The sequence below is a fragment of the Strigops habroptila genome, chromosome 6 (assembly GCF_004027225.2).
Source record: "Strigops habroptila isolate Jane chromosome 6, bStrHab1.2.pri, whole genome shotgun sequence".
Taxonomy (NCBI): domain Eukaryota; kingdom Metazoa; phylum Chordata; class Aves; order Psittaciformes; family Psittacidae; genus Strigops; species Strigops habroptila.
In genome coordinates, this window is record NC_044282.2 from 43,887,657 (window position 1) to 43,914,854 (window position 27,198).

The window sequence follows — 27,198 nt, forward strand, 5'->3', positions numbered from 1 at the left end:
CAGTTTTGGTAAAGGATATGAAGATAATCTGACAGCTACTCTGGCAAGACCATGACTGTGGTCATTTTGCTTCAAGTGACAGACAAATGTTCTAGGTTCTGACGTAAGCTGATACACTCCATTTAAGATTTTGTCTTTTCACCACAAGGTGCTGCTTGCCTTTCTTTGATCTCAGAGTATCTCACACGCCATCTACGTTGCACTGGTGCCATGGAATCATGGAGTAGCTGAGGTTGGAAGAGACCTCTGCAGGCATCTCTAGTTCAATCCTTGCTCACAAAAAGGACCAGCTTGGAGCAGATTCTCAGGGACCTGTCCTGTCAGTCCAGTTTTGAATATTGTCTAGGATGGAGACACCACAGCATCTCTGGGAAATCTGTTCATAACTGACCACCCTCATGGTGAGTTGTGGTGAAAAATTCCTTCCTTATTTCTTAATGGAGTTTCTTTTGCTACAACTTGTGCCTGATACCTCTTATTCTGTCACTGCACACATCCATTTTCTCTCTACCACTTAAGTAGCTGAAGGCCAGCATAAGATCTCCCCTTGGCCTTTTCTTCCTCAAGTGAACAAATTCTTTTTCTCAGTCTCTCTTTGTACATCATGTGCTCCAGCTCTTTATTCAACTTGGTTGTTCACTACTGGACTCCAGTATTTCAAGGCTTTCTTGCACTGATGAGCCCAAAACTGGGTCTATGCTCCACATACAACAGTGTAAGTGCTGAATAAAGGGGAATAATCACTTCCCACAACTTTCTGGTTACAATATCCAGTCTTTTCATTTTGACAGCCAAACATTATTTCCAAAAAGCCAAAAGCCAATGAATATGCTGAGGATTCATCACAGAGGGAGCAGAAAACACTTTTCGGTTACCTACAGGCAGCCCTTCCAGTAGATAAGGTCCCTGGTTGGTATGAAGCCTGCTTGTTTGGATTGCAGTATCTGCAATATTTGATATGAAGGCATATGTTTAGGTTCTTCTACGAATACCAAGAAGGAACTTGCTGTGATTAGAAGAGGATACGCTGGGTTTACAAGGGCAGTACAATTTAGCCAGTCATTCCCATCTGGTCCATGCTTCTTTGAGAATCAGGTTCAGGCAGCCCTTAATTGTTTTAACCTGACTTCTGTCTGAGTAGATAATGAGACAGCTTTAGCTGATGACTGGTATTCATTTCATCCTACTTTTTCTCCCCAGGAAGTCTGCATGAGGGAGGGGAGATATTCTATCTTGTAGCCTTACAATGACTCAGTGGAGTATGGCAGTTTCTTGCTTTCTCTCAGGTTTCCACAGCTCAGCAGGGCAGCAGGCAATGAGGAAACCAAAGCTCTTCTCCAGATACTGTAATACAGCAGGGACACAGCAGGGGAGCAGAGGACCAGCTGCACCGATGGAAGAACACCCACTCAGCTCTTGATATGGAGCTTCTCATGGGGCTGCTCCAAAGGCTGCTTAGGAGACAGTGACCCTTACCTATACCCCTCTCTTATGATTATTGCTTTGCAAAGAACGTACCCTGAAGAACACATTTTCAGTTCATAAACTAACATTTTCTTTTTCACATACAAATCTCTGAGAAAGACAGGTTGGAAACTGTTACTACAGGGATATGTAATCGCTTTTCCTTGTTTTTCAGCTCAGACCTCTGACTCAGTGCAGATGTCCATATTGAACATGTCTCCATATGAACTAAACATCTAGATCAGGCAGTGGACAAAACCATACATTCTGGAATGTGATTTATTTAATCCTAAGGTATCCAAAGTAGTTTGGCTGAATTATTCCCTAAAAGTGACTATTTCTCTTGAATGGTTCTAAATTAAATTGATAGGATTAATCCTATTCCAATTGCTTTTACTCAAAACTTCCAAATTGGTCCTTGCTGAACTTCAACAATATCTTTAGTATGACACAGTAGGAATTGCAGGGAGAAGGGAATGAAGAAGCTACCCAAAAGGAGCTGTCTTTAAGTTGCAGAGAAAGTTATATAGGGAAAGGTTGGTGTGGATGGGATATTATGGATGCTTTGGATGGGACAGATGCTTAAGTTACATGAAGAGAGTTATATATTACTGGATGTGTCTGATCTCCATTGTAAGTTTAATTACTTATTTTTAGTTCTGTCTGATTATCAAAAGAAGCCTATTTGTGCTTTGATAATAATCTGACCTGACTGGTAGAGGGGACAGAGGCACACATGACTGATGTTTCTAGACAATGAAAGAACTGCTAAATTTAATATTGTTGAATTTCTTTTCCCGTCTTTCTATTCCCTGAATGAATTTGGTGCCAAAGGATCTGGAAGGACAAAGACTTCCGTGTGCACGAGTGCCAGACTTTACTTCATCTGAAATGTAAACCTTTTTGTTAGGAGGTTTGTTCCTTTTTTCCTTATTCTGTCATTTGGCCTCTTCATCTACATTTCCCTCATTCCCCATCTTTTTGTGACAGGAAAGGCTGAGCAATATTCCATAGAATAAGGGAAAAGTGAATACAAAGGCGCTTTGCCTAATTGATTATAGCTGTTCTATTATAAACCAGCTAGGGACAGAACTCCAGACCAAGCAGTGGCATATGATTATTCATACCATTATACTTTTACTGAAGCCCTGGAATGATTTTGACTTGAGTTACTTAACACCCTTCCAGAAATGTCCAGACACAGTGCAAAGGTGCTGGTTAGGGACCATTCCCAAGGAGTTTGAATGTCGTGATCCTATTTTGGAAGGTAAAAGCTTAACTGTATGCACTCAAGCCATGCAACTGTTGAACTCAAATGAGTGGAGTATGGTCTATTTTATTCGCTCATATAGATGGAGTCTTTGATTACTGTGATTGAAGAGACAGAGAACAAGGCAGGAGAATCTGTAAGTTGGGATCTATGGAATGCACACTGTTAACCATAGCTTCAGAAGGAATGAGTAAAGCAAATGGGAACCTATTCTTTTAACCATGCTACTCCAGTCAGTCACTACCAAAAATACCATGGACCTCAAGAAACAGAAAATGGTGCAGCTAGCTTTTAGCTAGCTATAAAGAATCTTTATTTTCTTCTGTTTATTTGCCATCTATATCACATGTACAGATGGCCTATGTGATTGGAAATGTCTAAGAAGGAGATTATAGTACTAGAGACCTGTCAAATGAAGGAAATGCATGCTATGGTAACAGATCTAAAAAACCTTTTTCTGTCACTACTGCATCTGCTAAGATATTTCCAGTGAGGCTGTTCCAACTACCTGTCCACCTAAAGAACACAGAGTACCACCACTTTAGAAACTGTCAGCTCCTCTATGCGGGATTTCTCACTGCTGTTCAGATCTGCAGTGTAGTATCTGTCCTAATGATCAAAGTTTGTATCTCCTAAAAGGAAAACTTTTGCTGGACAAATGTAACCACCTACATATTTACATATATTTCTATATATTTCCAACTAAAAATATACCTACCTGCTATGATGGCAGTGGCTTTGTAGTCAGCCGGAGAATGCCTAAATAGACTAGAGTGGCACAATCTCAGTGCACGACATCTCTGCTGGAACTCTTACTCCAACTAGCCTCACAGAGACAACAAACTACAAAGTGGATCAATCAAACAAGTAACGACAATAGCCGGTTTTCCAAAATACACACACACACATGTAGATACAGAGATAATCTTACACTGTGCAAAACTAAAACCTGAGTTTGAGCCTGGTCTGAGGATGCTTGGAAGTTGTCTTGCTGGAGTTCACTGATGAAAATAATATACATGAGACAAAGTCAACACCCCTACCGCTGCCTGAAATGATTTTTGATTTTTTTCTTCAAGTATTCATCAGTCGATTCATACTGAAACCACTCTAAATATTGTTCACTTTCAATTGCACTTTGTATGATTATTTTTAGTCTCTAGTCTCATTAACTTAAATTTCTGCACACTGGAGTATCTGAGCTACTTAACAGCAAATGAAATCAACCTATCCAACATGAACTTTTCCCCTCTCTCCCTTTGTCTGCTGCTGTATTATGTTTTATGATTCAAAATGATTTTATTAAATGGAACTGCATCAAATCTGTTCTTAAAACTCAGATAAACTGTGTGCATCATTTCCACACTTCCTATCTTCTCAGTGATGTGCAATTTGCGTATTTCAAGAAAAAACATATTTGCCAAAGGACAGTTGTTCTTCTACGAATACCTTGCTATTAGCTTTTATTACCTTTCCAACCCTACTGATTCTATGATTCTATGATTTCCAAATAGTAATTTTGTCTCACCGCTGTTTGTATCTTCTCCACAGATCAAATTAAGTTTAATAAACCTGGTTTTCCATATTATAAAAAGTCTCACGGAGTATACAGTTATTGGTCGGGTTTTTAAAAGTGCTCTCCATGTGTCTAGTTCTGATTCTACTAATGACGATATAAAATTCCATCAGTGTGGTATAAAGACACAGGAAGTTACATCACATCATGAACTGAAGGAAAATGCTCTCATGTTACGGAGGAGACATATAACAACAGAAAAGAACTGTACTGTGCTGCATTGCTGGGGGGTGTGGGTATTTTGTCTAGCCCTGATCCTGATTAGCTATACTGTAAAATTATCCATCATTTTAAAGCTTTCTTATTGTTATTTTAAATATTTCACTTAATGCAGATTCTAGACTGCATCTTTCACATCCTTCTCATTTCCTGCTGTCCAGAAGGAATCCTAACAGCAGGAATCCTAACAGCACGTTTCACTTGCCCTCTGCAGTACTCCCATGCTGACCTCATAGTCACTTCTTTATGTCCTTCTGCATTCTTTTCTCCACACACACCCCCCCCACACCCCTCCCGCCCCGCATAAATCTTGTACTCCCTTTTACACTTGGAACTTATGGTCTCCAACTCTGTGTCACAAGACCCTCCAGGCATTGAATCAAATTTGTTCTTAAACTCATACTTATCTTTTATGGGCATTTCAACATTTCAACACTTACTTAAAAATATATCTTACGAATGGCAGAAGCAATTTCTACACCACCTTCAGACTGGAATTCTCATGTGGCATGTTGTATAGAAAGGAACAGTCATATTGCTGTTTCTCTTGGCAATATGACTACATCTATGCTCATTTGTGGCTTCAACCTAGGAAACATCTAAACTCTAACACTGATCAACTGTTCAAGGCTCTGCTTCTATGGGTAGCAAAACAGCTTCAACCTTAAGAAGCTCTTCACCTATCTACCACTTAAGCCTTCAAGGATTCTAGACATTGGGTGTTTTCACACATAAGTTCCCAGAGACATCCAATCCAATAGGTATGCTCTAATACGCACCTGAAAGAAATAGGCTTCCCATAAAGTGTTGCTCTGATTGCCTTGCTTTAACTTGTAGCCAAAGGAAAAGGTGCCTGTTTCCTTCTTCATTTCCCCTGCTCATCCCCACCCAACCATCTCACAGGTGAAATGCATTGTTTAGTAGGTCACTTGCTAAAGAACTGGAAGACTAAGAGTAAAAGCTCTCAGCTTGAGTGGATTCAATAACACATCTCCCAAAAAAGTTCACCAATAAAAGGTAGACTGGTTATAAGCTCCACTAAGAAGCAGAAAATATAAGAGTAGTATGCAGACTTTTTTTTCCCCCATGCTATTTGTGTCATGCAAAAATATATGGTCTTTATAATACAGATTATACAAAGGCATTTGCCTAAAAGAGGGGAATGTAGTGTCTGATCCCTGCTCCCAGGACTGATTTTGTAACCTAATATTAAGCAATCAGTTCACAAAATGGTTAGAGTGTCCCTGGAGCAAAGACAGTAACGCAGCATGACTCTCTTTCCCAGAAGAACGACCTCCTTCAGCCTACTGCAGTTCTTAAGGTTTTTTTCTAGGGTGTGATAGAGCTTCAGAAGAATGTGAAAGAGCATTGCTTATGCAAAGCTATCTCTGGTCTAGCTTCTATCCTTCCGAGTTAGTAAAGAAGGAAATGTGGCACTGATCATCTATATCATCTCCCACATTCAACTCAGGTACCTGAGTTACAGATAGGGGCAGAACTTCTGTTTCATTCTCTTCTGAAACCCTGATCTCACTCCATGAAATGTAGGAGGATCCTTGGCCCCAATAAAAGATTTTGGTTTCTGTTCACTTGAAAGTTGCCCTTTCTGTCTGTATTTTCAGAGAAGGACATCCACAGACTGCTTTAATTGCATAATAAACAATGCAAACATAAACATTAGTATGTCCAACACCAGCCTTATTCCTAATGATCTGCTAATAATTATCTATCATTCTGTATTTTTGCTGTTACTTTTTGAAAATATATTTTGTGCTTAATGATCTCAGGGCAAAGTTTTGTTCAACATATTGGAGCAGAAAAAGAAACAATTTCTAACTTTCAGATGGATGACAGTCTTTAAAGTTGAATAATGTTTTAACTATTGCAGATGATGAAAAGACAGACTTCCGTAAAAACTTCATTCCAGTGCTTTACAGGGTGTCCAGGAAACTGTTCAGCAAATGCATCTTGTTTTTATAGAACTTCTATCATAAGCTGAGGCAGTTGTTGAAACAATAGATTGATACAATAGAAACCAGAAGAAAAGCAGTTGCACAGTATGCCTTAAAAGTGTGTATTATAAGTAAGGGATCTCGCTACATATGCTTTGGAAAAAAAGACATAACCTAGCCTGACATGGGCCTGATCAGCTTTGCAAACACTCCTGTATTAGATGATTGGAAGTACTCATGCCACACACACCTTTCCCTTGTTGCCATCAGTCATCCGTATCTACAGAGCACAAGGAAGAAAACGCCTACTCGCTTTGTTTGTTTTTGTAATTGTAAATTCAGCTCTTCTGTTGTGTTCCTTTAGTGTCACAGGAATACTACTACTTACTCTTCCTATTAATATCATAGCCTGCAAAATTAAGCTTTTGGAATGACAGAACTATCAGATTGATGAGTTCACCTAATAAAACCTCATTAAGTCTTGAGCCGTCAATCCTGTTTACTGGCAAAAGTTTCTCTTACAGAGCCACCACAAATTTTTGCTAGAACAGTAATATTTACTGCATAGAGAATATATCTGACATGGATTGCTTGAAAAAAAAAACCCAAAACAAAACAAAACAAAAAAACCAACCCCAAGCGTGATATGGATACTTGACATGCTTAATGTTAGTAACTGACTATTTTCAGTACTTTCTGCATGAAGCCTTTATGTGCCAAATAATTTTGAGGATTTCAACAACAGTGACCAAAATCAGCTTGGGTCCATAACCACATCAGTGGCCTTTCCTAATTGCCACTTAACATCCTTTACCAAACTCCATGAAGTGGTTTCTTTCCTAGCATTAGTCCTCTTCATCTTCCACTAAATGACTTGGCCTTCCTTGCCTTCCAGCTCACTAATGGTAGCTCCCTCAGCCAAAAAATATCTGTAAAATACATTAATTCACAGAAGGGAAAGTATCTCCTATCGTATAAAAGGACTATGTTGTACGTGATACAGGTAACAAAAGAACAAGACCGAATTGTTATGAGAACTGTAAAATGAGCAAGAAATGCTTCCATAATAAAATAAATAATAAAAGTGTTCAGTATTATATATGTATGCTGATTATACATCAAAGGTTTTGTTTGAAAGGAATGCTTTGTAAGTGTTGTTTATATATTTCAGTAAAACAAAATTTCTGCGACTTGAGGCTGCAAATTTGATTCATAAGAATAGATATGGATCAGAAGAAAAGATCAATCCAGCCTGGAATTTTATTTCCTTTCATTTTATTATCTCCTGAAGGAACTGTAATAGTGGAAAAATTAACTCCTACAGCTATCAAATAAGGTCCTTTGCTTTTCAGGGTGAAAAGCTGCCATTTGTGTTCACTCTTTCAGGACAAAAACTGTAAGCTTGGCAGGAATTGCGAATGGATAGGGTGGTCAAAATTTGTCCTTAGAGCTGCGCTCTAAACAGAAGAGGAAAAATAGGAACCTCTAACACTGACCAAGGAAACTTATTTTTAAGAATCATAACATCTGCAGTGTCAAGAAGGTTTCATACAGAGTCTGTGGTCACTGTGTAAGCTGGTACAATGTGGAAAATGCAATCTTTGAAGTAGCACTGTGAAAGGCAAAGGAATTCAAAGAGAGAACATAAAGAGTTTGGTTTTGCACAGTCTGCAAATATGTTTCCAGAAATGCCATATACCAGATATGAGACTTTCAACAACAACATGAGGTTGTTAGGTTTGCAAATGCTGTTGGTTTTTAAAGCACTACAGCACATAAGCCAATAGCTTCTTGGCACAGTTGTGCCAAAATCAGGAGATCATTGGTAGCGAAGTAGTTACAGAATCTGAGTGAGAACAGGAATACAGTTCTAAGGCTACATAACTTTTGCTTTGAATTTCTTCTCCAATCCATCTTATTCCAGAAAGAATTAATTTTACTGTATGATTTTGCCAGACTACAAATGAAAGAGGCAAAATCAAGGATCCATTCAGCATTTACCTGCAGGCTGAGGGATGCAATGGAAATACAGAAAAGGCAACCTCTACACAGTCTCTTCTTGAGGATTGTGATCTGTGAGAATCCAAAGCAGCACTGCTGTGATACATGGTTCCTTTGCAGACCTATTGCTCTGGCAAGACTACGGAAAGGTTCAGTCACACATAAGCCCTGAAACAGTCTGACATTACAATGGGTCCAATATCTCATGTTCAGCTAACACTGAAGGAAAGGGTTAGTGGATTAAAAACACAAGCAAGCAACCCCATGCCATGTAAAATAGATTCAGAAGGAAGCAGCATTAAAATCAGATGTGGTGCTGAATGTGTTCCATGAATTTCTGCTTGTGTCAACAGAAGTTGTGTATGGCAGAGATCTATAATCTGTCTCATCAAAGGTGAATAATTTCTTTACACTGCATAAAGCTACAATTGAATCATTTGCTCTTGAAGGATGAGATATTTCACATTATCATTTAAGGCCTTTTATTTGTAGGGAAGGACCTAAATGTGCAAACCTCTACATTAGAAGGATACTTAAGTACATTCCTAACTTTAAGCGTGGAAATTAAAATGAAGAGGGCTACTAACTGAAGTTACATGTAAGTTTCTGGACACAGCCTGGAAGGTTTACTGAGCTTCTGTGTTAAACATTCACACAGAAGGAGGTCTTTACATTAGTTCTTCAAGGGGAGGAAAATTTAGGTAAGACGTGCAAAACTACCTCACATAAATGTAACTCTATTGACATGAAGTTATTCTTGATTTGTCCTGATGTAAACAAGCTCAGTATCAGGCCCAATCTCACTCTAGAGAATTCAAAAATAATGTTTTAAATAATGCTCTTAACAAATTATACTGTCTATGAGCAGCAAATAGTAAATACCTTGAGCACGGAACACAGCAGCAAGTTTACTAGCTAACACCACAGGCATGTTTAAGCAATCCACTAACCAACCAACCAATCAACCAACCAACCACAAATATGTAGCAATTGTAATAAATAGATCTGAACTTCTTACACAAGAACTAGAGGTACCCAGAAGGTATTTAGCTGTTTCCCCCCTCTACTCCACAACCTTGAGGTTTCCAGCTCAGAACTACATGTTCCAATTCTTCATGCAAGTCAAGGAAAAAACCCAAACATACTACCAGATTTTTAGAAACAATCCTACAACTTAAAGAAATGTGAAAACAGGTAGAACGCCTATCTCTAGGTCCATGCGGTAGCTTTAACTCATTTTAAAAATAAACTGCAATACTTTTTGAGACATCATCTGTGGTGGATTTGATTAATGTATCAAATTTCCTCAGGAGTCTAACTTCTTCTGCCCCTGGCAGATTATGACATACCTGCCTTGGAATACAAGCCATCTTGAATGTCTTCATGTGATATTAGCTAAATTGTGCCTTAGAACATTTGTTCTGGGAGCTCCTCCAACGGAGATTTCTTTGTATAACAGAAAAGCTTTGTGAAACAGTCTTTGGGACCCAACTACCTGAAATGAGCTCTTCTCAGGAGAAAGTACTTCAGTTTGCCTTACAGATCAAATGCATCCTTCAGATTTCAACCCAAAGGTTCCCAGCAGTATCATAACAGAGAAGGGGCACTCCAAAAGCAGCCATTTCTCTTACTCCTTCCCATTCATATTGCAATTTACAGGTTAAATTATCATAACAAAAGTCATCTATCTGCCCTTTCTTTCTGGGATATAAGGGAAATTGGAAAGATTCATCTTTCCTTTAGTGGTGGTGCTGAACATAAGGGTTTCTCAAGTCTGTTCGTAGATAGATGGATAGATAACTGTTCTCTGAAGAGATTCAATGCATTTAATGAAAATTCAAAGAGAATATTGTGGCCACTGCTTGGGAATTTTAAGCATTAATATTAGTTCAACAGATTCTGTATAGAAATGCAAGCACAGAATTGGGGACTCATCTAAAAACATTTGTTTGGGTGGGTTTTTTTAATTTTATTTTAAATTGGTATTTTGAGATTTATAGGAGTGTTTCTTTAGGATGCATCTGTATTTTCCAAGTCCTTTAGTGTATCAATGATGAGGCTAGAAAGGCATGATTTCAAAAAAGGCCAAGATGGTTTCAGTGAATGTCCAAGTATTTTCAATAAGAACTGTATACCTACATTACCTGTATATTACAGATATCCTCTCAGAATCCCATCCAAAATTCACTGTCTTTTACAAAAAGTAGGGGCAATGAGATGCCAGTAAGGTACTTGAGTTTCCCAGGATTTACCCTTTTCTAGCAGAAAACTGACTTTTACTGAAGCAGTAAAATACCTTACCTTCCTCCTCTCTCCCCTTCCACCACATCAACTGCTGTCTCTGTAGTCCTATACTTGTTGATGGAATTCTTCTGTCACCGATACTTACAATTTTAACTGTTTTGTCCACCTAGACTACAGTTATGGAAACTTTCTGAACAGCATATATACAGCGTAAGTGACAAACTTCTATGAGATCTGTGCAGAGATATCCTAGTAGTCTCTGTAGATAATTCTGAATTTTGTTTCTGGAGATAGAAACACTAAGACAAATTCAGACTTCCTGCTAACGTGACATAAAGGTAGATGGTGGTTTACTACAATATCTACAATATAGTGAGCATCAAGTGATTGAGACAACTAAATTCAGAGCTGACAGACCTAATTTTCCCATGTAGTCAATAGCTACAGGCAAGTGCCATATTCAGACCATGTAGTTTTATAATCCTTAACTTTGATTGCACTTTGTTTCCCTGGGAAATGAATAGCCCAAATTCCACCAGAGCTGCTTATAAGCGGAAGAAAGCAAAATGTCAGGATCCCTACTGAAACCAATAGGAAATAAACTATCTAAAACACCAGATTTATTGGTTAGGTTCTAGATCTCACCAAGAACAAGCTGCTGTCACTCTCCACTCCTTGGCATAGATATAAGGAACTCCATACTACCTTCCTCAACAATTGCTAGAAACTGTCTCTTGCAAATCTGCTGTGCTTTTAAATAGGATTGTTGCATAGTGATTACTATGTTGATTCTCAAAAGATCATGAATTCTTTTTTTTTTTTTTTAGAAAATTCTAATATCACTTTTCCCATTTTATGAGGATTTTTTCTAAATGATTAGTATTTTACATAGAAAATATATATATTTATTAATGTACATGTGTATTATTACTGGAACAGCACGGGATCCTAAGAAAAACTTGACCTATGTAAGTTTTAATTCCATATAATATGCAGAGAAGCTAATACAGGTACCTCTGTAAACCTTTTGCAGTTCTTAACCACAGCCTACTATATATGGAAGGAAAGCAGTCAAAAAGCAATGTCAGCCTTTGTAGATTGATTAGGACCACTAACTGCATGTGTAACTGTTGGAATAAGTAAACCACTGTGTCTCATTATGATAGTAAAAGTAAACTGAGTATGAAGCCTGCTGGCTTGCCAGAAGCAATTTTCTTGAGCTCTTGAGTTTTGCTTAGATTTTTTTTCCTTTTATCATTTTTGATAGTGTAGATTCAAAGTTTTTCACGTCAGCTGAAATCACAGCAGCAGTTGCACCATAACCTAAGCACCAATAAACTCAGTCACCATTATCTCTTAAAGAAACTGCTAGACATCTGCACTTGCCCATCAGGACAGCAATAGCAGTTGTACATCAGCCTGATCTAACACAGCTTCTCTTCCAGGTTCTGAAACAGCGGAGTTCCCTGCAAGAGGAAATTGCCTTCCTGTTGCATCAAACTCATGTAACTTTTAAGATTGGTCATTTATGCTCTACCAATTTTGTTGGCAAATTCAAGCAATTGAGGAGATGCTACAGATTCAGATATCTGAGAAAATGCTTATAGCCACCCAGCTGGCCACCATCTTGCCCGAATGGAAAGAATACTTCCAAACTCTTTCTATAAGATTTAAGATCTGACCTTACAGAATGCTGAAACAAAAGTCATACAACTTTCATACCTGGTTCCTAAGAGGAATCCAACTGAGGAGTGCTGAAACCTTTTCTTATATTTTTATTGGTTAGAAAGGTGAATCTACCCAACCAAAAACGTGTTCCCTGGAAATGGGAACAAAATACTTTTTAGATAGCTCATTAATTTTTGCATGTTTCTTTTATTTCACCCCAGTGCATTAAGATGTTTGTCATCAGCATATGGACTCTCAAGTAAAGGGACACTGATTACATATTTTGAAAGTACTGGTAATATAGAGTCTGGTATCCCAAAAAAGAGAAAGGTGAATAGGTTAATCACATTGCTACTGCATTCATTTGGTTACTACCAGTGACCTGCATGTCTAAATGGCATTTATGCCATGGTACATTAACCAAAATATATGAATTTTAGAAGGACTTTATCTACGTAAACCTCTCACTCTCTATATTTTTAATAGAATCAACTAAAGCACACAGCATTCAAGTCTCAAAGAACCAAAGTATATATTAATAGTTCATTCTGAATACTTTCTTAGGGTAGGGGGAAGTATGGGGCAAAATTTTCAAAGGGAATAGGCCCATTTTTGCTCACGAAAATTATCTGCAAAATTGTGACAGCATTTATGTGGGCAACCATTGACATTATATAAGCAGATCCAGCAAATACACTTGCAAATGATCAGTATAGGCATCCAGCTGTAGCTGATGCTTTGCTTCTACCTTCGTGAATATTCTCCTGGTAACTGCATGCATTAATCTACCACTAGGATTACATTTTATGCAAGCATTTTTAGCACAAACACACCTCCACCCTCCTTGTTTGTGAGTGCTGGTGTATTAAAAAATATTTGGAACACAGACTTATTAAAATAAATGTTAAGGGAACACAGTGGGGTATATTTTCAGTGTGGAGCAGAGAGATTTAACTGCATGACTTCCATTAGCTTCAATGAGCACCGCACAGCTAAATCCTCACACACCACACTAGAAGATTAACCCAGAAAACACACATTGTTTACTTTTTACTAATACTCTGATTATTACCACGTTCTTCCTCCTCCTCCTCTTCCTCCTCCTCCTCTTCTTCCTCCTCTTCATCCTCCACATCTTCACCTTCCTCTTCATCCTCCTCTTCTTCCTCTTCAATCTCCTCTTCTTCTTCTCGATCTATCTCCTCATCGTCCTCCTCCTCATCACCTTGCTCCTCATTATCATCAGAATATTCCTCCTCTTCTTCATCCTCTTCCTCTTCTTCTTCTTCCTTTTCATCCATCTCCTCTGTTCCATCAGTTTCATAGCACTCATCTACTGAAGAGTTGTCTGCTTTAACCACAAAGGGCTTTCTTTTGGGGGCTGGTTCTTGGGGTTGCTTATCTTGCGTTTTTCTTTTTTTTGCCAAAGGACAGCCATAAACACTGCAAAAATAAAAGATGGAAATTATTATACTGTTCTGCAGATTTCTACGGGGCAGATTGTATAACTCATGTTATTTAGTCATATATTCTAATTCTACACCATGATTAGTTGCTGTTCTCAAATGTGTATTTTAAAATTAAAATGCTGCTCAGGCAATAATGACCAAGCGGGAGGACACTTACAAAACCTGTGAAATTGCAAACAACTATTATTTGCCTGAAAGTGTCACATGTACTTGTCAGAACTGATACAAATGTGTGGTTTTCCTTCTCATTGTTTTCTCTCTTCTGCATGTTACACTCTTTTCTAAGGCAGATGAGTACAGTTAAAAAACGAACAATCTTATCCTACCTGTTAGCTATCAGTACAATAAACCAGGAACAAAGCAGTGCTTCATAATATTGAAATATTCAGAAAGGTTTTGATTGTATACAATTGAGACATGTTTCAATGATTTTTAAATAATGAAAATACAACCACATTCTTAATGCTGCTGTTTATTGTTATTATTACAAATTATTAATTGCTCTTAAGTTCTCCACTGCTATGCTACAAGTCTGGACAAAGGGGAAAACAAGCTCCCCAACACAACGAAACACAATAGTTTTCAGAGTCAGTGCTGGAAGTGTTCTCACACTTAAAAAAAACCCATAAACAAAATCCTTTGTCAGTGAAGAAAGTCAGACTTTTCAAAGTGGAGCACCACTTCCTATCATCTATCAATCATGTTAATGCTTTGTAACATAAATAGCATTTTAGAGTTCTGGTCTTCTACCAGAGTAGCCACCTCTCAAAGGCCATATAATCTGTGTTTATTGAATGTGATCACCCTTGTTTAATCTCTATAACCTACACAGAGTGACTGCACACAAAAATTACTTTTTGTTTAAATAACTTCCTATTTAAACTTTTTTATTGTGTGATTATACATGCTACTCAAACTACATTGGATTTTAGTCTTCCTGTGCTTAACTAGTTTTGGGATATTTAAACTGTTCTTTCTAGTCCTTTTTTCTTATCTACTTATAACTTCCTCATTTACATTATATTTTTGCTTCTTTTATCCCAATTACAAAACACTGAGGATTTCTATCATTTTCTTCCACTCTAATAATGCTTCATATTCTATTGACAGACCACTGAAAAACAGGGGGTTTCACCACCTTAGTGCTACAGATGCGCTCTTTGCAGTGGCTGCATTGTCTTGATTTTGGTCTGATTTAATTCCATCTGAGCAGCTATGCATCCCAATTACTTAAACTGCTACTTGGGTAACAAGAGTTTTATATAAGTGCCTAATCACTTTATTTAAGTGCCTGACTTAGCCATTGTCTTACCTAAATTTTAAAGCACATCTTCACAGGAAGGCTGATTCAATCTGCCTGGCACACACGTATCTAAGGAACATAGACAGCCACAAAAGATGGTATTCATCATGGAAAACCTGCTAAGGGAGACCTTCTCTTCATAACACAGGCACCTCTCTCTCTTTGTAGGTAATACAGGTGTTTTTAAAGTCTAATCCAGCATACCTAAATTAAACATCTCCCTCCATTAACACCATCATGAGTAAATTTTAAAGTACCTCCATCTATCCAGATTTCAATCCTCCTCACTTGGGAGTGATATGGGGTAACAGTCCTAGCAGGATATAGTTTCCTGACACTGACACTGAAGTTGAGACCTAACGCTTTCAGGCTAGAGAGTGAACAGACCCACACTGTCCAGATCCCAGGACCATGCTCCACCCAGCAGATCACATGGCATATCCTGGGAGAGAGCACCCTCTTCTAGAAGGTGAGTCTCTGAGCAGCTGGCTGCAAGAAACTCGGTCTGATACACATACGGCAAGCAAAAGCCCAAACTTGCAATAATTTTAAGAGCCCTAAACCTGGGAAAAGAGAAGGCCTAAGCTTCTGGTGTTTTCTCTTTGGATTATATTTGTTTCTATCATAGAATCATACAATCGTAGAAGGATTGGGACTGGAAGGGACCTTACAGATCATCTAGTTCCAACCTTGCCATAGGCAGTGACACCTTCTACTAGATCAGGTTACTCAAAGCCTCAACTAGCCTTGGCTTTGCATCACGTTAAAGCCAGAACATTAATCCCACCCTGCCCTGATTTTTGTTCAGTTAAGAATGCTAAATACTTGCAAAAGTTTTAATCTAGCAATGCCCCAAAACAGTCCCCTTCAAAATTCATGCAAGTATGGGAACTGGGGAAAAAGACAGTAAGATAACAAATACATCTATTTTATTTTGAGCTGTTGTTTAATTTTTCTATTTGGCATTTAAGTATAATTGATGACTTTTTAGATACAAATTTTTGGTCGTAGGTAGACATAAATTGTTGTCATTGCCATTTTTTGGTCATCTTTCATCTTTTTTTTCATGGCTTTATGCTTTTCTACACAACATTTTATGAAGTTTGTGAGAATCTAAGACATTACTTGGGACTCAGGTCCACCCTGGAAAGTGCGTAACCGGCGGTGGAAATCAATGCCAGTCAGCTGCCTGACTGGCTTCAATGTTTTTATAAATCTCATTAAATAACTATTTGCAACTTAATTATTCAAGTAAAGTTGTGAATTTGACTTTAGTTTTCCACTTTATTTATCTATTCTCAGTACCTTTGTTCACAGAATTTAAATTAAGGGCACATCAGCAACTAACAGAAACAAACATTTGTATACTTTACAGGGTGGGTTCAGCACTAAGTTCTTGGGGACATGTAACTTCTCCAAGGAAATTGGTTATGTTAACTCTGACTCAGCTATTGAAAAATCTTTCCTGATGATTAGTTTGCACCAGTTTCTCCACAACCCTGGATTTGGTTTTGCCTGTGCTTGGATTTATACTTTATAAAGCTACCATTGCATGGGTTTTTCTTACAAAACCTTTAAAACACTGCCTTGCACTGGCTCTTCAACTATATACCTCATATAACTTATACATGCACCTCGTGTACTACAGACTTCATAGTCTGAGAGAGTTAAAAAAAAAATCCATTCCATGCAGAAACCTGGGAAACAGGCCACCGGACCTACTGTTTAGGTGCCCTATTTTCTTCTTTTCTTTCTTAACCTGTTCTGCTCTCATCCTTTGTTTCATTAATTTTTCACATTCTGCCTCCAGGACACTTCTCTGTTTCTGGCATGTTCCCTGTGGTCTCTCCAGTGAGCACACCAAGGGGAAGGCACTGCCATCTTCCCAGCAGCCTCTGCCACTAACTTCCCCCCCCAACCACATACAGAGATGACAGTCTCTCCCACTGACCTCTTGTTCCTCATCTATTTGTGAAATCTGTTATTGTTTGTCCTTATAGCATCTGCAATTTTCTCTCCATTTCTCTCCATTGCCTTTTGTGATCATCCCCTTATTTGCTTATTTTTTAGACTTGGTTATCCCTGCTCAAAGCCTTGACCCCATTGATTTATGTGTCTTGCATGCCTTTATCTGTTCTTTTATTGCCCACTGTATTTCCCTGGTGAGCTGTGTTTGTCTTATTTTCCTCTCACGCTTCAGCTTTTTTGGCTTTCAGTGGAATATACATTTGGGCTTCCTGAAGCACACTTTTGAATATTCCACACTGTGAATATTCTACTTTGCTGTGTGACCAGTCATCTCTGGTTTTTGGAATCTGACACGAATAATCCTTGTGGAAGGCACGTTGCTGAATTTCATAGTGATAAGCTCCAAGAGGACATATAGACATTAATAATTGAAGAATTTGAAGAAATTGAAGAAATAATAGATGAATTTATACTCTTTAGTTAGAAGACGATTTATGGTATTTTTTTAACTGTCATGCAATTTTTCTCCATTAAAAACATATGATCCTACTCACTGATACATTCTGTAGGACCTTTCCTCAGGAAATATGTATTTCTTTCCCAGAACTGAACTTCTTGATTTTTAATATATTTTATTACTAATATAATATAATTCTAAGCATAATTAGCAAGAGAATTGAACTTCTTGATTTTTAATATATTTTATTACTAATATAATTCTCAGCATAATTAGTATGGTTATTATTTCTCAGCTGTAACAGTGAAACATATCTCTTTAAATATTTATAGTATAAGACTAGAGAAATACAGGGATTTTCTAAATCAGATTATGGATTAATATTCTCCCCTCCATGATATATCAACTCACACATCAAAAGTAGGACATGACACCTATGTCTGGCGGACACTTTCTTCTTAGAGTGCCTTATTTCCCTACATGAATTAGAAGGGAGCTCACGTGACTAATAAATGTCCTAGTTCAGACAAAGTGATTCCTATCTATCTGCAATGTTCACGAGCCTTCTTTTTCAATTTATATGTCTTTTCTATTGAATCCATTGTTTCAAAAGCCTTGCGCTATAAGATCCAAGTCAAGAAAAATAAGATCATGGCAATACTGTGCCCAAAATCCAAATAATACTTTTTCTCAGAGGTTTGTTATCCTTTTTTTTTAGGGTTTTTTTTCCTCATTAGTACTTTGAAAAATCTTACAAAATGGGGTTTTTCTTTTAGTCTAAAAGTGTCCTCAGCAACAGTGGTCTCATTCTTTCTTTTTTTCCATATGAGAATTTAACATAAACCAAAACATTTTGTAGGTAACAGTTTACTATATAGACACCTAATGAGGTTATCAAAAACATTCGATGAAACACTTAAGTATCTGAAGTGGCACTGAAGTGGAATTTTATCCTATTTAGTTGAGGATAGCAAATTAGGAAGAGTCTGCTTGGAAGCAAACTTCTGCTTAAGGCTTCACGCAAGAAGGTCCCAAGGCACTTACACTTGTCCCACTGGATACCACAAGTATTATTTTTGGTTTGGACTAGATAACTTCCAGATGAAAACTTTTAGGGTATTGAGAAAACAGGTACTTTGCAGATAAGTCCTCTAACAAATCAAATTTTCAAAGAATGTGCAAACCTAATTAATTTGCATAACACTGCCTCCTATTGAATTCCTCTCAAAGCAGTAACTACTTTTAGCTTTAAAGGGCTGATACTATTGACTGACAGCAGTTGACCAGAAAATAAATACCTGGATTCCACCAAACCCTACATCTTGAACTCTCTGCATTCCAGGAGGGCGCTCTTCCCAGCAGACTATGCACTACTATGAGGAAGAGCTTGTAGCACTCATATTGAAGATGGACCATTGAATTGATGGGAATGAAAGAATCATAATAAATTCAGAAAAAGAGTGTGACTCCAGCCTAGCGATGTGCCTACTCAATTACAAGAATAAACTCCTTCAGCTGAGGACAATTTTCCATTCATATTTAAATGACTGCTCAAAGTATGCCAAATTACTACAGGAATGAGCAGCAAACCCAGCAGACAGTGGTAACGGTGAGGCAGTGGAGTCAAGCTTCCTTGTGGGAAATGATTTTTGCACTCTAAGCTACACCAGTCAAGAACCTTTTCTACCCCTCAGAAGTAATGCCTGCATACTGTCCTGGAATACAGGAGGTATTAAGTCAAACCTTCCCAGGCTGTGAAAGGTGAAGCTGAGTAGTCTAATCACTAAGCTATAGAAGAGAAAATGGAAAGAGCAACAAGTCAAAGTTCAAGAAGGACATGGAGTTTTTTGAGCTTTTATTTCACAGAGATGGCTAATTGCAGCTAAAAAGACAGAGCTAAAGCTAGAGTTGGTGCTTCCAACCAGCTGGATTAAAATTCTCTTTGCCAGCATCCTGCCTGCTATGAATCCCCATTTAGAAGACTAACTTACTTACCCAACAACTGAGCCAGAGCCTTGACTGCTGTTCTAGAATTAGGCATGATTCTTGCAATCACTGCACTGATAAACACCATAGCATCTAAGGCCACTTACAGAATGACTGCCCTAACTTCCATTTTCTCAGCGGGAGTTAGGCACTAATCCAGAGTCAGCGCTCTATAAAATCTGTGTTTCCATCCACGTTTTACATGCTTAAATATTCTTGCAAAATTACTATGTTTTTATCTATTTTAAGCTATAATTAAAATTTAAAAAAAACCCTTTTAGAATACAGTAAACTCATCTCTATAGTTTTGCTGTATTTCAGACTTTCCCATGGGCTTCTGCTTCTGGTTCAATAAATCAGAATACTATAAGCAGGAAGTGCTTTTGTGTGCAGCATCAAAACACACAATCTTTACTTCATTTATCTGTAGCGAAAAGAAGTTTATTGACTTTTCAGATTAGGTATGTATACAATAGTATTTCAGTTCAGTGAAAATATTAATTTATCTGGACAGGTACAAGCTTGACTGATAGGAATAAGTGGAATGCAGAGCACTCTATCCTTTTTTTCCTTCTGGAGTTTCAAATATTTATGTACTGCATTTTGGAACAGCAAAAAAATCCACAAAAGTGCCCAGAAGGATCTCAAAAGGTAGAGGCAGAAGATGTGATATTTTCTTCACAGAGCTTTAACAGCCAATTTGATCCTTTTGCACTTCAGAGCCTTTTAAAACACATGAATAGCCACAAACATAATGCGGATCAACTCAGGTGTATAGCATTATTTAACTAAATAAGGCCTAAAGAAAAATTAGTGTCTCTAAAAAAACTGCATTGCAAAAAGGAGTCAGGAGTAACAAATAGCATGAGAATAATGTGCCAGAAGTAAATGATGGAGCTCAAAACTTAAGTTTGTTTTTTTTTTTAAATTCAAATATTTCAATGTTTTGAAATACATATTTTTAAACAAAAAAAAACAGACTAGCTTTGATGCATTCAGCACAGTCACACTTAAGTCAAAGTGAGGATTTTTTTTAAGTGGATCCTATACATCTCTAGTTTGAAGCACCTCCCCATCCCAATTCACTGAGACTCCAAAATGGTATAACTGAACCCTGTGACGAACAGTGGCCAACTTACTGGCTAATCTGCCCTCTGGCTGGCAAGACTGTTTCACCCATCGCCAGATTCTCTGCTCTTGGGACATGACAACTGAAAGAAAACTTTCAGCTTTACAGTAATTAACCCATTTAAACAATAAGTTTATTTAATTTCTTGAATTCAATATCTGTTCAGTGAAGAAATATGAGGCACAATAATGTATTTCTAGGTGTACAAATACACAGGGAACATCTAAGCCCCAGAGAGCTCATTTAAAGCAAGATGTAAAAGATAAATAACAAATCATGAGACTAAAAACTTGTGTGGCAGCACAGGTTAGCAAAGTACATGCCCTGCAGTTGTAGATTGTTCAAAAGTATTCATAGAAATAAATCAATATAATATTTGATTGCCCCATGACTTATGATGTCATGGATGGGGTTCATCTCTCACCTACCCCTAGGCTCCTAAAAACTACATCTATACATGTTACATTAAGTTCCCTCTGTAAGTCAATGCAGAGAAAGTGGAACCTCCTGGGATGTAATTCACCTCACCTTTCTTAGACACATTGCCTATTTATTTCTCCATTGACAATAAAGGGAGTTAATGGAGATTAACTTATATTTCTACCACTTAGGAATCTGATAAAAGTGAGAGAAATACAAGGCTTTTTCTGTCTTTTTTTTTTTTTAAATATTGTATGTCCATCCCCAACAAAGACAGTACCTAGCAGATTTTAAAACCATGCAGCACAACACTTTCATAAAGAGAAACCCAAACTCCTTCTTCTTTCCTTTCCACAGCTGCTGTATCACTAAACATGAATAATTCTCCTTTCTATAGCTTACCTAACTTTTAAAGACCATCTCCACGATCCAGTGTCAGACAAACGCTGTAGTTGCACTCCAATCTTAGGATGGCGAATACCCAACTTAACTGTGCATTCAAGAGCTGGAACAAGACACAATTATGTCTTGTTGTCAGACCCTTGAATACAGGAACTGATCAAAGAAACTAGGATAGTGCAAAGAACACAGGTTTAATGACTCATATTGATTCATTAGATGAAATGCATATAATCAAGTTTTGCTAAGTAGCTATTGATTCTGCATATTTCAGTGTTGATTTAGAGGTAACCCAGACACCTAAAAATGGGACCATGCAAAACCAGTGACCACTTCTGCACTAACTCAGAATCCTGAAGTCTACATTTACTTCAAAAATCTAAACTGGGAAAAAAATATTGGGAAAGAAAACCCTTTCTAAACATAGACAAAAATGAGGTTGGCTACACTGAACTAAATCAAAGTATTGTCTAGATCTGCCAAGATATCCAGATTTCTGTGAATCCGGTTTTCAGCCTCAATACAGCTAGAGGGATAGGGCACATACCAATTTAAATATTTTCATGATAACAAGATATCATGAAATGGGAAAAGTTCATAATCAGTCATTTACAAATTTGAAAGCACTAGAATACACTACAAGAGCGCATCTATGAGTTACAAAGGAATCTATGCATAGTCACAATGCTTGAGCATTGGACATGGTATGAAATTTTTCTATTCCAATATTTTAAATGTAATTACTTTTAAGCAATTCAGCATGCTATGTTCAAGCATTCAAAAAGCAAGGGAAATAAACTGCTGGAAATCAAAGGTGATTCATGTAGTTATATTGTCAATCCCTTAACAACACGGCTAGATATGTATTAGTAGAATCAACACCCTTAGACACAGACTCAATAGATCATATTTAACAACAACACAGAAGGTCAAACTATCATTCAAGCATGTACTTTAGTATTGAATAATAGCGTATGCTGCCATTTTATTGCATCTCTAATGTACGGCTGCTACAATGAGACTATTGGCTAATGATTCCTATCACAAATACTCTTCCCATCATCTCTACATAGACACACAGTAGCATTGGCTTCCAACTTCATTTTAACTAAGACATATGGCACAGAATTAAGAAATTCAATACATCAATTTTTCTGTAATTATAGCAAGAAGTATCTCACTTTATTCAAAAAGCTAATGGCTAAAGAATACACCCAATGGAAAGGAATAATACTATGGAGCAGCCTTCTAACACAAGACAGTCATCAGGAAACATCTGAAATTACATGAAAAATCACAAAAACCAATATGATACAACCTGCAACCACTTCAGTGCTTATGTACTGGATTCTCACCTCCAGCATAAGCTACAGGATACTGTTCTTTGTCTTGCACAGTTGGTTAGGAGTTATTCAAGTGTGAAATATTCTAAATTCTGGTTGTTAGAGGATTGAGATGTTTAAGTATTCCTATTTTGAAATCAAAGCAAAAAGATTGTGCTTTTCCATAACAAAGGGAAACCATGATTATTCTAAAACAGAATAGAAATGACAGCATTCTCTCTGCTTTACTGCATTATGGAGCTGCAGCTAGAATTGGTCTCTTGGTAAAAATGTTAACCGTTATTAATATGCATTTAGCAAACCTTATTATGAAGGAACAGAAATTTTATCCTTCATATTAATTTTTAAGGGTGCTTTCTTTCTTAGTGGGCTCTGCACCCAAGTGGCTACCATAAAAATCTGTTTACATAAAGAGGATTTCTAAAATACCTTTATCATTATACCTCCTTGAGCCTAATTTCTAGGACAAAATTTTGTTACTAGCTGTTGTGTCTGCCAGTTCACTACTGCATACAAAGTTATAAGCACAAACTTATAACCAAGACTTTATGTTCTTTGCTCTAGATAACACAGCTATTTTAGTATATGCAACTATTAACAGTTATTAGAGTCCCTGTTAGCAGTTCCTATCAGAGATGCATTAGAACAATCTGGGGCTCTAGACCACCAGAATTCTCCTGACCTAATTTTTGCTCAGTGTGACAGTAATGGGGCACATCCTTCAAGAGACACAAATATAATGGCGTATGTTTTTCCACTGCATGCAAGTACAAGGCAGGTACTGTGGATCATTATTCTCCCCTCTGAGAAAATGCTGCTGCGCAACCTTTGCTTCCTGCCACGACAAACACCCCGAAAGGCATGGATTTGCTTGTGGAAACCTACATAACTATTCTCCTGCAGCACATAGCAGTTGCTTTGTTATAATATTAGGGGGTCTTGCTGGTAGTATTTCCACTAAGATACAACTCATCCATCATAAAGAAATGGTTCAAGCTGTTGGGAGACTCAAAGGACAAAACTATATCCTGTGTTCAGTTATTTGGCTTTGACCTTTTTATTTTTTTCTTCATGATTAGAAGAATAAGAAATACTCTGGTCTAAAAATGAAAGTTTACCTACTGGCTTAATCACACAACTCCAAAAGCCAATGTCTAGATATAGGCCTAAATGGCTTTGTCTTAATCTGGCCTTTTTTTGATATATCTTATGAAAGGAAGAATGACTGTTCAGGGGGGAAAAAAAAAAAAAAAAAAGAAAAAAATTAGAAATTAACTGAATTCCATCACATTCTAGTCCAGAATAGTGAGGCTCTAACTTGACTCACATCACGATTTAAAAAAAAAAAATACTACAGCATATAATGTTACTTTTTATAACTGACAGTGAGTTCCATTAGACTGTAGAAGAACCTCTGAAGGAAAATGAAAATAGCCTCCCAAGGGAGTGGAAGCCCCACACGGCATGATTTAAATGTGGCAGCTGGGTTGTGGGTGGAAATGGCGGTTTCCATTGAAAATCTGCTGCCAATATACCTCCACTGGCTAGATTTCACAGGAAAATGTTGCAGTTATCCCCCTCTGAAGTTCAGATGCTCCATTTTAAAGATGCACAGACAGGAAAGGTAGCAAGGGTCAACAACTGAATGGCAAAAGGTCCAGAATGATGAACTGTCCAAGGACCAAACAGTAAGATTGGAAATGGCTGTAAGTAGAAGTGTGTAACAGGAAGATGGCGAGAAGAGGACAGATTCTCTAGTTTTAAAAGATGAAAGTCAACTATTTTAGAAAGCGTATGCCACTTCAAAGACTACTTTTAATTTGTTAATAGTTTGAGCCATTCAATGCTTAACATGCCTCATTGAAAGACAGTTAGCAATGTGTTAGTCACTTTTAAAAATGGTCCTACATATTTGGAGCACAGATCTATCATGAGAATAGTTGTGGCAACATTAAATGTCATCACACTTAACTTTAAAGTACTTAAGTTTAGATGGCTAAGTTCCTTAAGTGAATAAATTCCCCATTGGTAATATATGTAGGTATAAAAACCTGGGAGTCACTATAGCAAGCATGTTGACTGTAGTGAATCTACACTAAGAAATATGAAGTACCATGAAAAGAATATTTCCAAAATCACTTCTCTCTTTCTTGCTGATGTCTGCATCTACTTCCAAGTCTCACTTAGGCATCGTCTTGAAGATATGACTCATAATCCAAAATCACACTTTCCAATGCAGGTAAAAAATCATGTCTCTAGTATCGATGGCTATGTTATTGCTCTCTGTTTTGATACGGGCAGTGTGATACTGTTCTCTGCATTATCTTTTTAATAATTGAGGTTGAAATAATTGTCGAAAAAATGTAAGGCCCTTTCTTTTCTTTTTTATTTGCTTGTTTGTTTTGGTTTTGGGGGATTTTTTTTATCCAAATCAATCTGTATAGCTCCAAATCTGATTCCACCAGAGTAGCCCTTTAACCATGTGTCATGGTTGAACCCCAGACAGCAACTAAGTACCACGCATCTGCTCGCTTATTCCCACCCACCCTTCCCCGTGGGACGGGGAGGAGAATCAGAAAAAAGTAAAACCCATGGAATAACAACAGCTTAATAATTAAAATAAAATAAAATAATATTACTAGAAATAAGAATATAAATTATTATTATTTAAAATAATAATAGTAGGAAAAAGAGAGGAATAAACACCAGTAAACACAAGTGATGCACAACACAATTGCTCACGACCTGTTGACCTGTACTCAGCCCAACCCGAGCAGTGACTGGTAACTCCCCCCAGATTATATATTGGGCATGACGTGATGTGCTATGGAATACCCTTTTGGCTAGTTTGGGTCAGATGTCTTGTCTCTGCTTCCACCTGGCTTCTTGTGCCCCTCCTCACTGGCAGAGCATGAGACTGAAAAGTCCTTGATCAGGGTAAGCGCTACTTAGCAACAACTAAAACATCGGTGTGTTATCAACATTCAGCAAGTATTCTCAGACTAAAGCCAAAACACAGCAATGTGCCAGTTACTAGGAAGAAAAATAACTATCCCAGACAAAACCAGGCTATCAGCAAACTAACTTTTCTTTTTCTTTCTCTGTTCTCTGTAAAAAAACACACACTCCTTTCCTTCCACGGGCCTGGCTTGAACAGCCAGGACAGAAGGCAGCTTCTTCCTTTGCCTGTCATCCTTTTGGTATGGCTCTGACTTGGGAATTAACATTATGCGCAGGCCCGCTTAGGCTGGTGGAGAAACCTCTGCTTCCTGAGGAGGCATTTTCATTGCTGTCCACCACTATCATGATTTTTTTTCCATGAAAGGGGACATGGCTGCTATGCTGTTTATAGAGATGAGCGCTGTCCCTGCATGTTAGGGTGAGCAGAGAATGCCTGCTGTGCCTATTGGATCAGAGGATGCCAGTATAAGTACCTGCGGTTTGCAAATCTCAAAGGTTCTGGCATGTAGAAAGCAGTGAGCAGCACAGCTTAGCTAAGCAGCAGCACCTCTGGGCATACACAAATAGGTTTTCTTTAACCGCCCTAGTGTAAGAGGAATGAAATTCTATTCCTGCTTACACAAGAGAACAGTGCAATCCATAGTATATATAAAAGGTAAAAAGAAAAACAAAACCAAACTGAACTGAAACAGAAAAAAAAAAAAAAACCCCAACCAAAAACAAAAAACAGCAAATTGTTACTAGCAAATCTAAATTAACCATGATAGTTCTGTTGTGGTTCTTCCTGAGCCTTCCACTAGCTGTGATCTAAGTCTGACTGACTGCCATAATTTTTAATGAACAATCAAAATTATAGTACATAGAAAAAGCTAAATGTTTTTTCTGGTTTATAGTTTCGCTTAAATGCCACCATTTTAAATAAGTAGTTCCAACTTCAGTCAATGCCATTTTAACTGTTCAGTCCTTCCTCCTACATCCTTTTAATAACATAACGTGAAGTTAACACAGTACTCAGAATTTATTTGCATTCTTTCAAAAATGGTATTTGTTTTATAACTGTGACTCAGTTTCTGAGTCTATCTTTCTCTGTGATCTCTTTAAGTCTCACAAGCTAAGCAAAGCCAGGCCATGTCGGTTCTGAGTACATCAGTATTTCTTAGGAACACCTAGGCACTGCAGAGATGGTAATATGACTCAGAAAGTAGTATACTTGCATTGCCAGTAGCACTGAAACAAATTCACCATTGTGGAAGGGACAGAAGACTGTAAAGCTGGTAATACCTTATGTCATACAGAATTAAAAAGAAGAGCTAAATGTCTGTGTTTTAAGAACTAGAAATATTAATTTCAAAGTCCTGCTGAAAATAAA

At 37.6% G+C, this 27,198-nt stretch overlaps 1 protein-coding gene across 18 annotated transcripts in view; it reads right to left on the bottom strand.

Moving 5' to 3' along the window:
- Positions 1-27,198, bottom strand: part of MYT1L (myelin transcription factor 1 like) — a 301,101-nt gene that overhangs the window by 87,777 nt on the left and 186,126 nt on the right. For 17 of the 18 annotated variants that reach the window (XM_030489651.1, XM_030489647.1, XM_030489655.1 and 14 more), the window contains one exon: positions 13,467-13,837. In XM_030489651.1, the coding sequence (XP_030345511.1) occupies positions 13,467-13,837 (371 nt within the window). The remainder of the gene's footprint in view (positions 1-13,466; positions 13,838-27,198) is intronic. The other variant, XM_030489658.1, reaches the window with a different exon arrangement.